The 12,682-nt window shown below is 37.8% G+C and overlaps 2 protein-coding genes across 4 annotated transcripts; one reads left to right on the top strand and one right to left on the bottom strand.

Moving 5' to 3' along the window:
- Positions 1–3,381: 3,381 nt before the first annotated feature.
- LOC140765097 (uncharacterized) lies at positions 3,382–6,067 on the bottom strand. The gene is made up of 7 exons (XM_073104013.1): positions 5,870–6,067; positions 5,107–5,202; positions 4,941–5,021; positions 4,798–4,855; positions 4,533–4,664; positions 3,676–3,843; positions 3,382–3,590 (listed from the first exon to the last, which is right to left on the bottom strand). Exons 2-7 carry the CDS (start codon positions 5,163–5,165, stop codon positions 3,534–3,536), a joined length of 555 nt encoding a protein of 184 aa, XP_072960114.1. The 5' UTR covers positions 5,166–5,202; positions 5,870–6,067; the 3' UTR covers positions 3,382–3,533.
- A 219-nt stretch (positions 6,068–6,286) lies between these two features.
- Positions 6,287–11,991, top strand: LOC140765722 (uncharacterized). Of its 3 annotated transcripts, none has more exons than XM_073104939.1 (3): positions 6,287–6,377; positions 10,330–10,411; positions 11,079–11,991. In XM_073104939.1, the coding sequence occupies exon 3, from the start codon at positions 11,107–11,109 to the stop codon at positions 11,824–11,826; it is 720 nt and encodes a 239-aa protein (XP_072961040.1). In that variant the 5' UTR covers positions 6,287–6,377; positions 10,330–10,411; positions 11,079–11,106; the 3' UTR covers positions 11,827–11,991. The 3 variants fall into 3 exon arrangements, with proteins under 3 accessions (XP_072961040.1, XP_072961037.1, XP_072961039.1); XM_073104936.1 differs by having other exon boundaries at positions 6,288–6,377; positions 11,045–11,991; XM_073104938.1 differs by lacking the exon at positions 6,287–6,377 and adding an exon at positions 6,529–6,547 and having other exon boundaries at positions 11,045–11,991.
- The last annotated feature ends 691 nt before the right edge of the window (positions 11,992–12,682 follow it).

Below are 12,682 nucleotides of genomic sequence, written 5' to 3'. Positions count from 1 at the left end.
CTAACTATAGAAGAATATTTGGTGAATATTTTTTCTTAATTGTGCGAACTGCTTCCTATAATAAATCTAGATTTTGAAGGAATTGTTCTGTAACCTATCAGCCTATCCTCTCTTCTTTAGCCCTATTGCTATGATGAGTTTCTCTTGCTGTTCATGGCATAATAATATTAGTTTGGTTTAGGAAGTAGCTCATTTTATTTATTATACTAAAACTACTAAAAACTACATCATTGTGGAAATTGATTTAGAAAAAAATTATGATAAAATATTTTAGAATGTTATATCTATTATTCTCCTACATATGGGTTTTCTCTCTAAATTTATTAATTGGATTCGTGCTTGTATTACTTCGGTTTCTTATGCAACTTTGATAAATGAGGACCCTTCAAATTGGTTTCTAGGGCATAAAGACATTAGACAGGGAGATCCTATCTCTCACTATTTGTTCATCATGGTTATCAAATTCTTATTTCTTTGCTTAATGGGGTTGTTGCTAGTGTTAAAATAATTTCTTTTAATGTTGATAATTTCTCTTTGAGTCATTTACTTTATGTTGATGATCTACTTGTTACTATCAACACCGAGCCTAGCTCTTGCAATAACTTAATGGATATTTTTAATATCTTTGAGAGACTCACTGATAATAGAATTAACTATGCTAAATCTAAGGTATCTTTATCTCCTAATTTGAATTCTAATATATCTGCCTCGACTCTTAGTATTCTTGGTATGCTTGTGGGGTCTTTCCCCTAAGTACCTTGGTGCCAAAATTTCTTCTAACCATCTCATTATCCGTGATCACGAGGATATCTTTAATTATATTGATCAGCGAATAACAGAATGGAATAAGCAAACAAGTCTCACGTAGACCGATCGGCTTAACCCTTATCAAATATATTCTCAACTCTATCCCGCTTCACCTTTTGTCCTCCTCGTGGCAATTCTTTTAGGGCAAAGATAATGGCCACTGTGGCCTTTAGCTTATTCGCTAGGATAAGTTTGTTCAACTTAGATGTCTTAGTGGCCTTACCATTATGGACCTACGTCTTGTTAGGCTATTCCTTATTTCAAAAAGGATCATTCTTCTCTTGAATAATCATAACAATTGTTGGGTTAGACTAGTTCAAGCCAAGTATAGTAGTAATCCCCACCCATCAGCCTCTAAGCCCAACATTTGCTTGGGTTGGAGCTAGAAGCTTGTTACCGATGCCTTTTTATATACTAGGGAGAAATTCCTTAAGATAAATAGGGATGAGAAGCTTCTTTCTGATAATTGGATAGCTTTCATCCCTTTAGATAAGTGGCCTAGTTATATTAATGTTGGTATGGTTAATTACCCTTGAAAAGTCTTGAATCTTATCTGAGGTAAAATCTGAGATTAGCTTATGATACTCAGATGGTTGGTCCTACCTTAAGTGAACATTTTTTTGATATCTTCATTCATTTGTGTGAAGGGAGTAATTGTTACATAGCGACCTATAATTTCCTTAAAACATTGACCCTACTCTTTCGAACAAGAAGGGATGGAAAGCTCTCTAGTAGCTTGTACATTCCCCATAAATTGAAATATTTTTGTGAAAAATTTTATGGAACAAATTCCCAACTAGGCTTACTCTAGCTAGGCTAGGATATGATTTCGATAAGTCTCACACTATTTGTGGGCTTTATAATGAAACTCTTTCTCACTTATTCTTCTCCTATTCCTTGGCTCAGGTTTTATGGGCTGCTTTCAATAGTATTTAGCTTGTTGGGCCACCAGACTTGACCTAGGCTAATACATCTTAGCTCTTCAAAATTAGCTTGCTATCTACTTATTGTTATTTCCTGCTCCTTACGATGAGAGAATTTCGAAGTTTGTAGCTACTAGTAAGGGTGTAAAGAGAAAGAGAACGACTGAATGAAAGTGAAATAACAAAAGAGAGAGGGGATACAGGAGGTGGTGGCCACCGATGGGAGTGCTACAAGAGAGATAGAGAGTGAGATTGAAATAATGAGAGAAAGGGGAAGGTTATGGTTTGAAGAGAAAGGATGAATATGAAACCTCACAGAAAAAGAGAAGAAAAGAGAAGGAGAAAGGGACACTTTAAAAGAAGAGATATTAATGTCACTTATCGATTGCATTAGAGAAGATAACATAACATAACTTAGGACAATTTTCTTTTGTAGATATTTTGCCTAGAAGTGATCATATGGCCCAACTAGGTCATGACCAATCCAACTCGGCCCAATTTAGACCAAGCTAAGCTTGGCCCAAACCCAGAAAACCTGCATTTTGGCCCGCCTGTAAGCCCTACTCAGATCCCAGTGGTTTTCATTTCAGGTGTTTGTTCTATTGGAATACTGAATTGAGTGAAGTTGTGTTGCATAAGGTCGCCAACACCTAGAAGTACAAGTGGTCACCAATCCGATCACTCTCAAACTCACTACTTGGGTGACGAAAGTCACTTAGCTTCTTTAGTAGGGTTTATGGCCTCCTCTCTTTGCAAGATCACAGCGACATTGATGTAGCCTCCTTTCTAGCTTTGGCTAGCTATGTGGTATGGAGGGGCTATTATAGGAGGTGTTGTTGTTATGGGGCAAAGGAGGAGGAGAGCTCTAGTGGAGTTGGGCTTCTTGGGTGAAGGAGAAGTAGTACTTGAAGTAGTATTTGGGGCGTTTGACGGCGGAGGGAAAGGAGGATGAAGAGAAGCGTTCGTAATATTCTTCCTTGGTGACAGAGGAGTGGCAAGAAGAGTTGGAGTCAGTGGGGAGGAGGAGGAGGTGTTGCCGTTGGAGTTGCAAGAGGAGGAGGTGGTGGTGCCATGCCCAAACTAAAGCGACTCAAGCTAGAGATAATTCCTTGGGACGATGGCAATGGTGCGAAGGGGAGCGATAAGGTCCATGTCCATTAAGCCCAGCTCGACCTGGCCAACCTACTCTCACGAGCAAACGTGCGATAATGAATTAGACTATTTTAACTCAGCTCGACCCACTCGTAAGCAGACTGGCGAACACAATGTTCAGCCTGATTGGCCTAATAAGTCCAACCCCGCCCAATGATCACCTCTATCTCTATCAATACTTTTTTTAATCTTATCTTTGATGTACTTTGATTTCAACATAAATCGTACTTTTCATCCATATACTGTTTGAAGGAACAAGTTGGATAGAATAGGTGCTGTTCTTCTCCCAAAAAGTTAAAGAGTTATCATATTATAAATAAATTGTTCAAGACACTGGTGTTTAAGTTGGATTACAAAATTTTGTGAACATGGAGCACAGCAAATTTCAAGTAATAGAACGGAAGGATCAAGCAATAGTAATAATAGAAAAAAAATACTTGATTTTATATTTCTTTTTGTGCCTAGGAAAATTATCCTTTAAAGAGATTATCCTATAACATAATCAGTCAACAACAATGCTGGATTTGAAGTTACCAAGCTTGTTCAACATGAAATCCTTCACTAGACCAATGTGTCCATTCTCAAAATATATACACGAAAAGGATCGCAAATAATTTTCAAGCCACAGTAAACTAATGTCAGTTAACCAACTTATCCATCAGTGCTTAGTATTTCCTCAATCGTCTTGTTGATTAAGGTGCCTCTGGTCTGGGAAGAAGAAGCAACCAGTTAACACATATATGAGGAGAGAACTAATGATAAATAAAGGCAGCACAAGGAAGTGGAGTCCCACCTTTATTCCAATGGCCATTGCCGTTTTAACCTTCAATAAATCACCTAATCTCAGAGAACCCCTTTTGTTATCCTTGACAGAGATCACAGGGACTTGCCTGGAGGATGCCATGCTTGGTACATGCTTTGTAAGCCATTTTGGGTTGCAATCTGCAGCAACAAGCACAGCCTACAAACAACACATGAAGGATTGTTCCTTTATGCATTTATACATGATGACCAAGACAAATCATGATTCCACTTTGGTTGAGAGTTTTTCTAGATACTGGATTAATAGATGTAGTATCTAATTTATAAACCATTGTTTGGTTGGATGCACTAAATTTAAAAACAAATATTTAAAAAAACTAATTAGAATCAGATAGATGCCAAAAGACTGCATCTGGTCATTCATATTTCTACTCATCTTGATTCCAACCCATCCCCTACACTCATTTGATCCTAACCCATCTCCCTACTCTTATTTCGATCCCAACTCAACCCTAAACTATCTCTCTCGTCTCCTCTCATTTCCATTCTTAATCTTAATTCATCTTTCCTTTCCTCTTTTCTATTCTCTCTAATTAAACATTTTCTTACTAAATACATCATTATGAAATATAATTAACCAAATATTTGTTTACAAATAAAACATTATGAAATATAATCAATGAAACAAACTATTTGCTTATCTAGACACACGTATTTCTATATACAAGAAATCAAATGACCCCTTTATGTTTTCAAATTTCAATGGTGAGCAAGTCTAAAAGAAAAGAGAAAACCCTCAAAATTTATCTCAGAGTAGAGTACTTTTGATATAGAGAAATAACACCAACATAAGAAAAGAACATGTAGAACATAATAAGTCAAATTTACCTGAAGAGGTACCAATGGAGCTCTACGCATTGCACTGTTGATAGGCTCTTCATTAGGAAGACCACTGGAATTGCCCTGAGGCATCCTCTCAAGAACACGGGTCACATCATTGACACCAACAGCAAATTGTTGCTACATTAGGGATACTAATTAGTGATAGCCATAAGTATAGACATAGCAAGATCCAGAATCATCCTCATAAAGTATCTAACACATGGAATGAATGATATCATCTTTTAGATGCACAAAAATACTATAAGGACACCTTGATCCAGATCTTCTCGGGTAATTCTCCTTTTGAAGCTTTTGCTGTTTCTATACTTCTATAAAGAAATCAAAATTTCAATAGTAAAATAGAATGGACAAGGAGGGTAATATAAAGTAGAAGATTGATCATTACGAACTTACTCCCCAAGTTTCAGCAAAAGATCATCAAGGCGGTCGCCTTCATAAGACTTTGAACTCGTACTGCTTAAAGTAGAGACCTTTCTATAATGAATTGACTAAGTGCCAATGAAGAAAGAACTATGAAAAATGACAAGTAATTAATGACCAAATTAAACAGGGACTATACGTTTCTTGAGCTGCTTTCAATTCCTTTATAGACGTTTGAGATTTCTTCTTTTTGCTCATAGTCGTGCCAAGGCTTAACACCACTGAAATACTAACCCTATTGGCAAGAAGAGAGGAGAGGAGTAAGAACAAGAAGAACTTGCAAATTCGAACATAAAAGTCATAAAAACAATGTGATCTATAGTTGTTGCTTATAAGAAGAGAAACGCCATCGTAATGGACAAACTGAAATTTATATCCACATAATAAATATATGCAAGTCAACATCTACTTTGACATCCACTAGATTAGTTTGTGACAGAAGAATAAGAGTTGCGACAAACCATTTTTTAGCAGAATTCTGATTTGTGCTTTTAGAGTTCTTCTTTTGTAAAGGGGCAAATGTGCAATCAAGACTATAACATACTATGCTTGCTGGCAAGAGAATGATCATTAAATAGTCCCAACAATACTTATGATCTGGTCTTGAGGAGCAGAGAAGAGAAGAATATCAAACTTTATAGCGGTGAAATAGGAATGTCAATTTCATTGCCACAGAAATTGAACCCTTACGATAGAAGCCTAGGAACGTCGTTCCTAAAATCTTGTCTTTAGATTTCACAGTAAATGGTCTTAGCCAAAATGAAATTACCCTGCTCTTCTTTTATGCTATATATTATATAAAAATACCCATATTTAGATGAAAGGGAGGAGGGCTACCGGGCTGGTGCTGGGAAGCACCGTGGAGTCCGGAAGAAGAGAGGAGGAGAGGGCGAGAGTGTTACCCTAGGAAGAGGTAGGACAAGGCGGCGAGGGGTGGTGGTCGATAATGTCGCGGTGGAGGTGCTACTGACGGCGGGGCAACCACGACGACCAAGAGAAAGAGAGGGAGAGGAAGGGGAAGGTTCGGGATGGTCCGCTGCGGCGGCGTCCAACGGCGGTCTCGCGGTACCGGCGGCGGCGAGCAACTCCGCGGACCCGACGATGTGAAAGGGTGGAGAGTGGATTGTGATCACACCTATATGACTACTATTATTCGGTTTCGGATCCAGATCGGATACAGAAGATTTCGGGTTTGGGTATGCCCGATCCAGATACAATGCGATGACGACGTCAGTATTCAATCTAACGGCCAGGATGTGTTGAAATATTCAATCTAACGACGTCAGTATTCCGAATATTGATTCGAAATCACAGTGCGTCTATTAGTAGAAGGTCCCATTAGTCCACGAAGTCTCGCTGCGCATCGAGGCAAAGGAACTCCTTCTCGAAGCTTCGTCTCTTCCCTCTCTGGTGAGCTTTCTAGATTTTCTTTTTAATATTTTTGTGATTTCCGTCATAATCGACTCTTTCTAGCATGAACCTCCTGTAATTTTTGGCATATATCTTTTGGTGATGATATCGTCGGACTTCAGGTTTCCCTCTTGTTCTTGTCTGATGGCCACTGGATCGGGAAATCTTAGGTCATCTCATTCTTATTGTATGGTAGATTAGGTTCTTTTGTCGATTTTAGGGTTTACGATTTTTGATCTGATCTCTTTGAAAGGAATAGGGTTTTGTTATTCCTTCTTCTGGCGATTTCCTGCATCGTTTCTAGATATTCCCTTATAGTTGTTGATTTATTTCGATATAATGGTTAATCTATTGTAAAATCTTGCAGAAATCATGGCGACTCTACTGTGTGTTGTTTCTTTCGTTGCTAAATATGTACATAATTTATTTGCCTTATATATCTTTTATTGTTTTCTTAGGTTTATGGTTAATTACAATTGGGTGATTTGCACTTAAAAGACAGTACATTTTTTTTTGTTTTGTTTTTGGGGTCAGGCCTGTTTTGGATTTTCGCATGAGAGGTATTTTTGTAATTTCCTTCTTTGCCCTCATTGAGCAGTCAAGAGAAGCCTGACTTTTCAAGACTTTAAATGAATTTTCATGTCATTCATAGCATTGGGTTCTATAACAAACTGAGATTGAGAATTGGATGCTAGTTTATGCAAAAATATATTACACTAATGACAACGCAATGGGAAATGCAACCACTAATGCAAGTGATGCAATGATATGGTAAGAAACAACAATGAATCTCAACTAATAATTAGCTAAATAACCTAAGTCTGATATCAAGGAATTTCTAGTGGAGAAAATGTCAACACTCAGCAGATAAATTGCAATCCAGTAGTACACATTCTCGTAATCAAAATGGTAACTCAGATGTTATGACTTTCCTTTTAATCTAGCAAGTTACACTACTAATATCGAGTTTTGTGTTAAACAAGAATGTAAAATTAGTGGAATTCAGTTTGGCAATAGTGGGGCTCTAAGTTATAGCTATCGATGTTCAAAATGAATAATTTCGCATGTACCAAAGATAATTAGATAACACTACCAAAGATGGAAATTACCCTTCTAGAGAGGAAGACAAAGGCAGTGGAGCTATTGCCACTGTGAATGGTGGAACAATAACAACAGCCATGTCAAATGGTGGTAGAGACGGCCAAAGTAGGCGGCAATTGGTTGGGATCAACTGCTAATAAGAGAAATTGATAACAAAGCACTGGGAGCAATGGTGGAGGGAGAATGACTGAGTAGGGGCTTTTAGCAGTGGAACTGGCGATGATGTTGATGATTTGGAAGAGAAAATAGCGACGGCAGCAATCAAGAGGAAGTGGTGGCAGTTGGTGGGGAAATGCGGTAGTGACAATTGTGAAGAGGAAGCTACAATAGTAGTGAAGAGGAGGTTGTGGCGGTGAACAAAAACAATGAGGGAGAATGAACTCTAACAATGATTGGGGTGAAGAGATGATGGCGATGACAAAGCGAAGGCGATAGTTGTGATGATTAAATGACTATGTTAGCGGTAGAGATTGTAGTGTAGGTAGCTGACGAGAAGTGGTCAGAGAAGCATTAATCAACGGAGTAGTGATTGGCAAAGTGTTGGTCCATAGGGCGATGGTGTTGTTGATTAGAGATCGAGACAACACAAATGATGGTGGGAGGCTGAGGTGATCTCTAGTAGGCAATTTGATATGGTTGGTGGATGAAGTGACACATCAGTAGTGGATGCATCGGAGAACACAAGAAGAGGTGGTTGTGGTAGGAGGGTTGGTCCGAGTAGCTTGAGGTGGAAGAGGTAGGTTGTGGCTTGATTTATAGGTGGGTGGGGAAATAAAGAGAGGAGAAGATGAAGTTGGTCACATGAGTGATAGTAGGGGCTTAGTGGATGGGTTGAGTGCGAGTGTGGTTTGGGTTAGTTTGGATTGCGTGGAGAGAAGATTGGGTTGGGTTTATGTAGGACCCGTGAGAAACAATTGAAATAGGAGGGAATTTGTTGGAATTTGGGGGAGGGGAAAGACAATTCAAAATTTGGATAGTAATGGTAAAAATTAGGATTTAATGAGACGGTTAAGGAAAGGGATAGAGATTGTTGGATTGATAAAGAAAAAAAAATGCTAAATTGTTGAGATACCATAAATTTGATATTTTTATTAACGTACGCTGTCTTTTTTTACCTACCTACAACGGAGAAGAAGATTGAATAGTTGTTATGGTGATGGATTATTGAATGATACACGAATATTCATTTTTAGTGACCGTTGGGTATTGCTTCCCGATTTCACAGTGATGACGGGTTCTTTTCGTTCCTCGATGACGATGATGTCCTCGTGCAATTCGAAACTCATCATACTCAACAAGCAGTGGAGTTTGTGACATTCTAGCATTCATGGCGCGAGTGGTCGAGTGAAGAGCAAGTGTGGAGCAATGTAGAACCTAGGAAGCGAATTACCCTTATGCTAGGATCTCTGACTTTGATACCAAAATTGATATCAAATGACAGTAGACGAAGAACAAAAGAACAAACCTACGGAATATATTAATGAGGTGTTGGAATCCACTAACAGAAAAGAAAAATAAATGATCCAAACGCCACTTTTAGACATGTAAGAACACCACTTTTAGACACATACTTGCGCAAATGCAGGAGGATAGCCCATGTAACACTTTGGCTAGGGATAGGTCATGAGAGAGACTTTGATATTGAGTGTATTTTAGTCTTATTATAATAATTTTAGTTTATTTGTCCTTTTAGGGTTTGCCTAAAAGGCTTGTTGTCTTCTTATCGTAGTGAATGTTTTGAGACTTTGAGATCGTCTACTTTCTTTTTCATTAGTAGATTCCAACACCCTAGTAGTCGATTCTATGAGTTTGTTTTTTTGTTCCTCTTTGCCTACCATTGTTCTATATAAATTTAAGTATCAAAGCTGAAGATCGTAATATAAAGATAGTTTGTTTCTCGACTTCTACATCGTTTTGTACGTATTCTTCACTTGACCATTTGCATCATGAATGCCGGATGTCATGAACTCCGTTGAACATCAAGTACGAGTTCCGTATCGTACAAGGAGATTGTCGTCGTTGAGAAACGAGAGAATTGTTGAGAAGCGAGAGAAACCATCCCATAACTGCGAAGCAAGACCTAATGGTTATCAAAAGTAAAGTGTTTGTGCATCATCCGATAGTCAATTGATAAATCAATCTTCTTCTTTATTGTACATAGGTAAAAAAAATAAAAAAATAAAAAAATAAAAAAATTTGAATTTGTTATTCTTCTTTCCTCTTATCTTAGAAATTTTGAATTTCGAAATTCAGATTAGAAGATTTATTTCTTTTATGGTATCTCAACAAATTTAGTCTTTTCTTTTTCTTATTGATCCCAACAACCTCTATCCTTTTCCTTATTCCTCTTATTAAATCCTATTTTCACCATTACTATCCAAATTTGAATTACCTTTCCCCTTATACTAATATTTCTCTCCTATTCCAATTGCTTCCCGCCTGTCCTACCTTATCCCAATCTTGTCTTCTCTCCACCAAATCGAAACCAACCCAAGCCACACTCACACTCACCCGATCCACTAACCTCTTTCCAACTCTACTTATGCTGTTGCCGCTGCCCAATGGCAGATCGCTGCAATCCCACCACTGTACTTTTCCACCATCCATTGCCTGTGTCATGACGTGCTCTGTAGAGGATTAGCCGCAACATTCTCCTTAGTTAGACTTTATCATCTTTAATAGTTCTTTTCTTAAATTTTCATGTGAAATTATTTTTCTTGAACCTTGATAGTTATAATTTTGAGTGCCTTACGTTTCAACTGCAATATATTTTGGCAAGAGCTTTAGATCTTCCATTGTGCTAATTTATGTTATTGCTTAGGGTTTCAACTTTTGTTAATTGTCATTGCAGATTCTCAAGTTCTAATTTGAAGGGGATATCTTTCTAGTTAGGGGGTAGCTTGCAGCCTGTTTGCTCAAAGGTTTTGCATAAGGTAAGAAAAGTTGATCTCATGTTCTCTCTTCATATTTTCATGTTATTAGGAATACAGTATGTAATCAAGAAAATTGTACTATGTAAGATTTAAGAAGATGTATCTCCAAATTGATATTGCATGTCCATTTTTAGTTGTCCCTAAGCAAGCTGGTAATTGTTGTGAAAATTTTTATTCCTAAATATGGTTTATTATTGCCTTTATTTTTCACCGTCTTTGTGAGAATTATTGTAGATTCTGTTTTTCTGGATGTTTAGTTTGACTTTGTTTGTTCATTTCTCTGTTTATTTGTTAATGTTTATGCATTTCCAATAGTGATGATATTTGGCATTAGAAACCACTTAGTTTATATGTACAAAATTAAATATCTTTAATGTAACAGATTATACGTAAAAGGATGTTCTCTTGAAAGGGTTTCACCATCTGGTAATCACACTTTTAGGTTTTCTGGTAAATGGAACACAAAAATAGCCTCTCAATATAATAAATGTGGTCGCTGCTTAAGGGAACTACATAACTGAGGTTACTGAAAGTAACTAAATTCCAATATGTACCTATAAAAATAGTTAAATTTTATGGAATTTGAGATTTAAGATGCATGAAGAACTAACATCAATTTTTTCTCTTTATGAGATGCACTTCCTTGCATCTTTTCATCATTATGCAGGTGTCAAGTCTGCACTTTATATCACTGGATGGACAACAAAAAGTTCCTGCAGTTGGTTGAAGAGAAGAAGAAGAGGATCCTGGAGAAGAAAGAAGCCCCACTGAAATGGGAACAGAAATTGGAAGCTGCAGCCAAGGCAAAAGCTGATGCAGAAGCGAAGGAAAGGAAGTTGAAATCCGTAAAGCAGAAGAGGAAGACTGATTCTTCATCAGACTATGATAGTGACTCTGACAACAGTGACACTTACAGGAAGCATAGGAAGAGGACTCACAAGAAGCACCGCAGACATGGATCAAAGCGAAAGAGCTCAAGTGATGAAAGCAGTAGTGATGAATATGTGAGTGGCTCTGAGAAAGACCAACGGAGGAAGAGACATTCCCATAAGAGGAGGCATAGACGCCATTCTAGAACAGATTCTGATAGCTCAAGTTCAAGCAGTGAAGATGATGAAGTGAGAGCTACAAGAAGAGATCATCCTAGGCATCATAAGAGCCATCACTGGTCAACAGATGATGACACGGTGTTGGACTCTGGAGAGAAGACCAGGGTGAAGCACAAGCATCGCCACAGGCGGTCAAGCACTGACAATTCTCTCTCAGATTCTGAGGACCCCAAGAATGGGTGCCATCATAGTCATCGGCACCACAGTCACCGCCACCGTGGACATCATCGGAATTCAGTGGAGCCTAACGGGAGTCTGGAGGAGCAAGACGGCAAGCATTCCCTTAATGGAAATAGCAACCACTGAAGGTGCTTTGAGTTCTCATATTCTTGATCTTGCCTGAAGTTGTTGGATTCTGTCTGGATATACTTGGAATAGAATTAGTGTTGAAGCTTGAACCCAATATCTATTCAAACTTCTATTTGGTGTTGCATCTGATTATTTTGGACAATTCTGTGCCTTTCTGCTTAACAGAGCTTGTTAGAATTTTATGATGCTGACTATCTAATTATCGTCCTGGGCAAATCGTTCTCTAGATAATTATCAATGTCAAATCCGGCATATTCAATGTATTTGTTAGCTGTTAAAATAATCGAGCCGCTCAAGTTAAAAGTGAAATTAATCAAGAAAGTAGAGCATACTCTATCAGGTTCACTGAAGTGTATATATATATATATAGAGAGAGAGAGAGAGAGAGAGAGAGAGAGAGAGAGAGAGAGAGAGAGAGAGAGAGAGAGAGAGAGAGTTGGGGTTCTGTCTTATTAAATTTGTTTTTTTAACTTTCAATATTATCTCAAAAATAAAATACTTTCTTTCATTATTTTCTTAATTTGTGCTCCGGGCACGTCCCAGCTGATTGAGGTGTTCCCTCCATGAGAGGGACCAAATTTAAATTACAGTGAGGCTACGAATTGAGGAAGAAACGATGGTTCGTTATTCTGGTGGTCATGCCCCTAATCTCACTAGTTAATGTGCCCTTTCTTGTTAAGGAGAGGAATGACCTTGTGTTTAGGTTATAACCTATTAGCACATAATTACAAGAAAAAAGGTTTATAAAATTATCAACTTTACAAGCAACATACAAACCTTACAAATCCTAATTGAAGGCAAACGAAAAAACTACTTTCAAATGGAACAACCAGATCTATTTCTTTGTGTACCA

The sequence above is a fragment of the Typha angustifolia genome, chromosome 8 (assembly GCF_048772165.1).
Source record: "Typha angustifolia cultivar Huaian chromosome 8, ASM4877216v1, whole genome shotgun sequence".
In the NCBI taxonomy this organism is placed as follows: domain Eukaryota; kingdom Viridiplantae; phylum Streptophyta; class Magnoliopsida; order Poales; family Typhaceae; genus Typha; species Typha angustifolia.
This window is presented reverse-complemented; position numbering and strand designations above follow the sequence as displayed.

Bases quoted from the DNA above. Each gene is read 5' to 3' on its own strand.
- LOC140765097 (XM_073104013.1), bottom strand. From the start codon at position 5,165: ATGAGCAAAAAGAAGAAATCTCAAACGTCTATAAAGGAATTGAAAGCA. The intron at 5,022-5,106 runs GTATAGTCCCTG...AATTCATTATAG, and splicing joins TTGAAAGCAGCTCAAGAAAC to AAAGGTCTCTACTTTAAGCA. The intron at 4,856-4,940 runs GTAAGTTCGTAA...ATTTCTTTATAG, and splicing joins CTTTTGCTGAAACTTGGGGA to AAGTATAGAAACAGCAAAAG.
- LOC140765722 (XM_073104939.1), top strand. From the start codon at position 11,107: ATGGACAACAAAAAGTTCCTGCAGTTGGTTGAAGAGAAGAAGAAGAGG.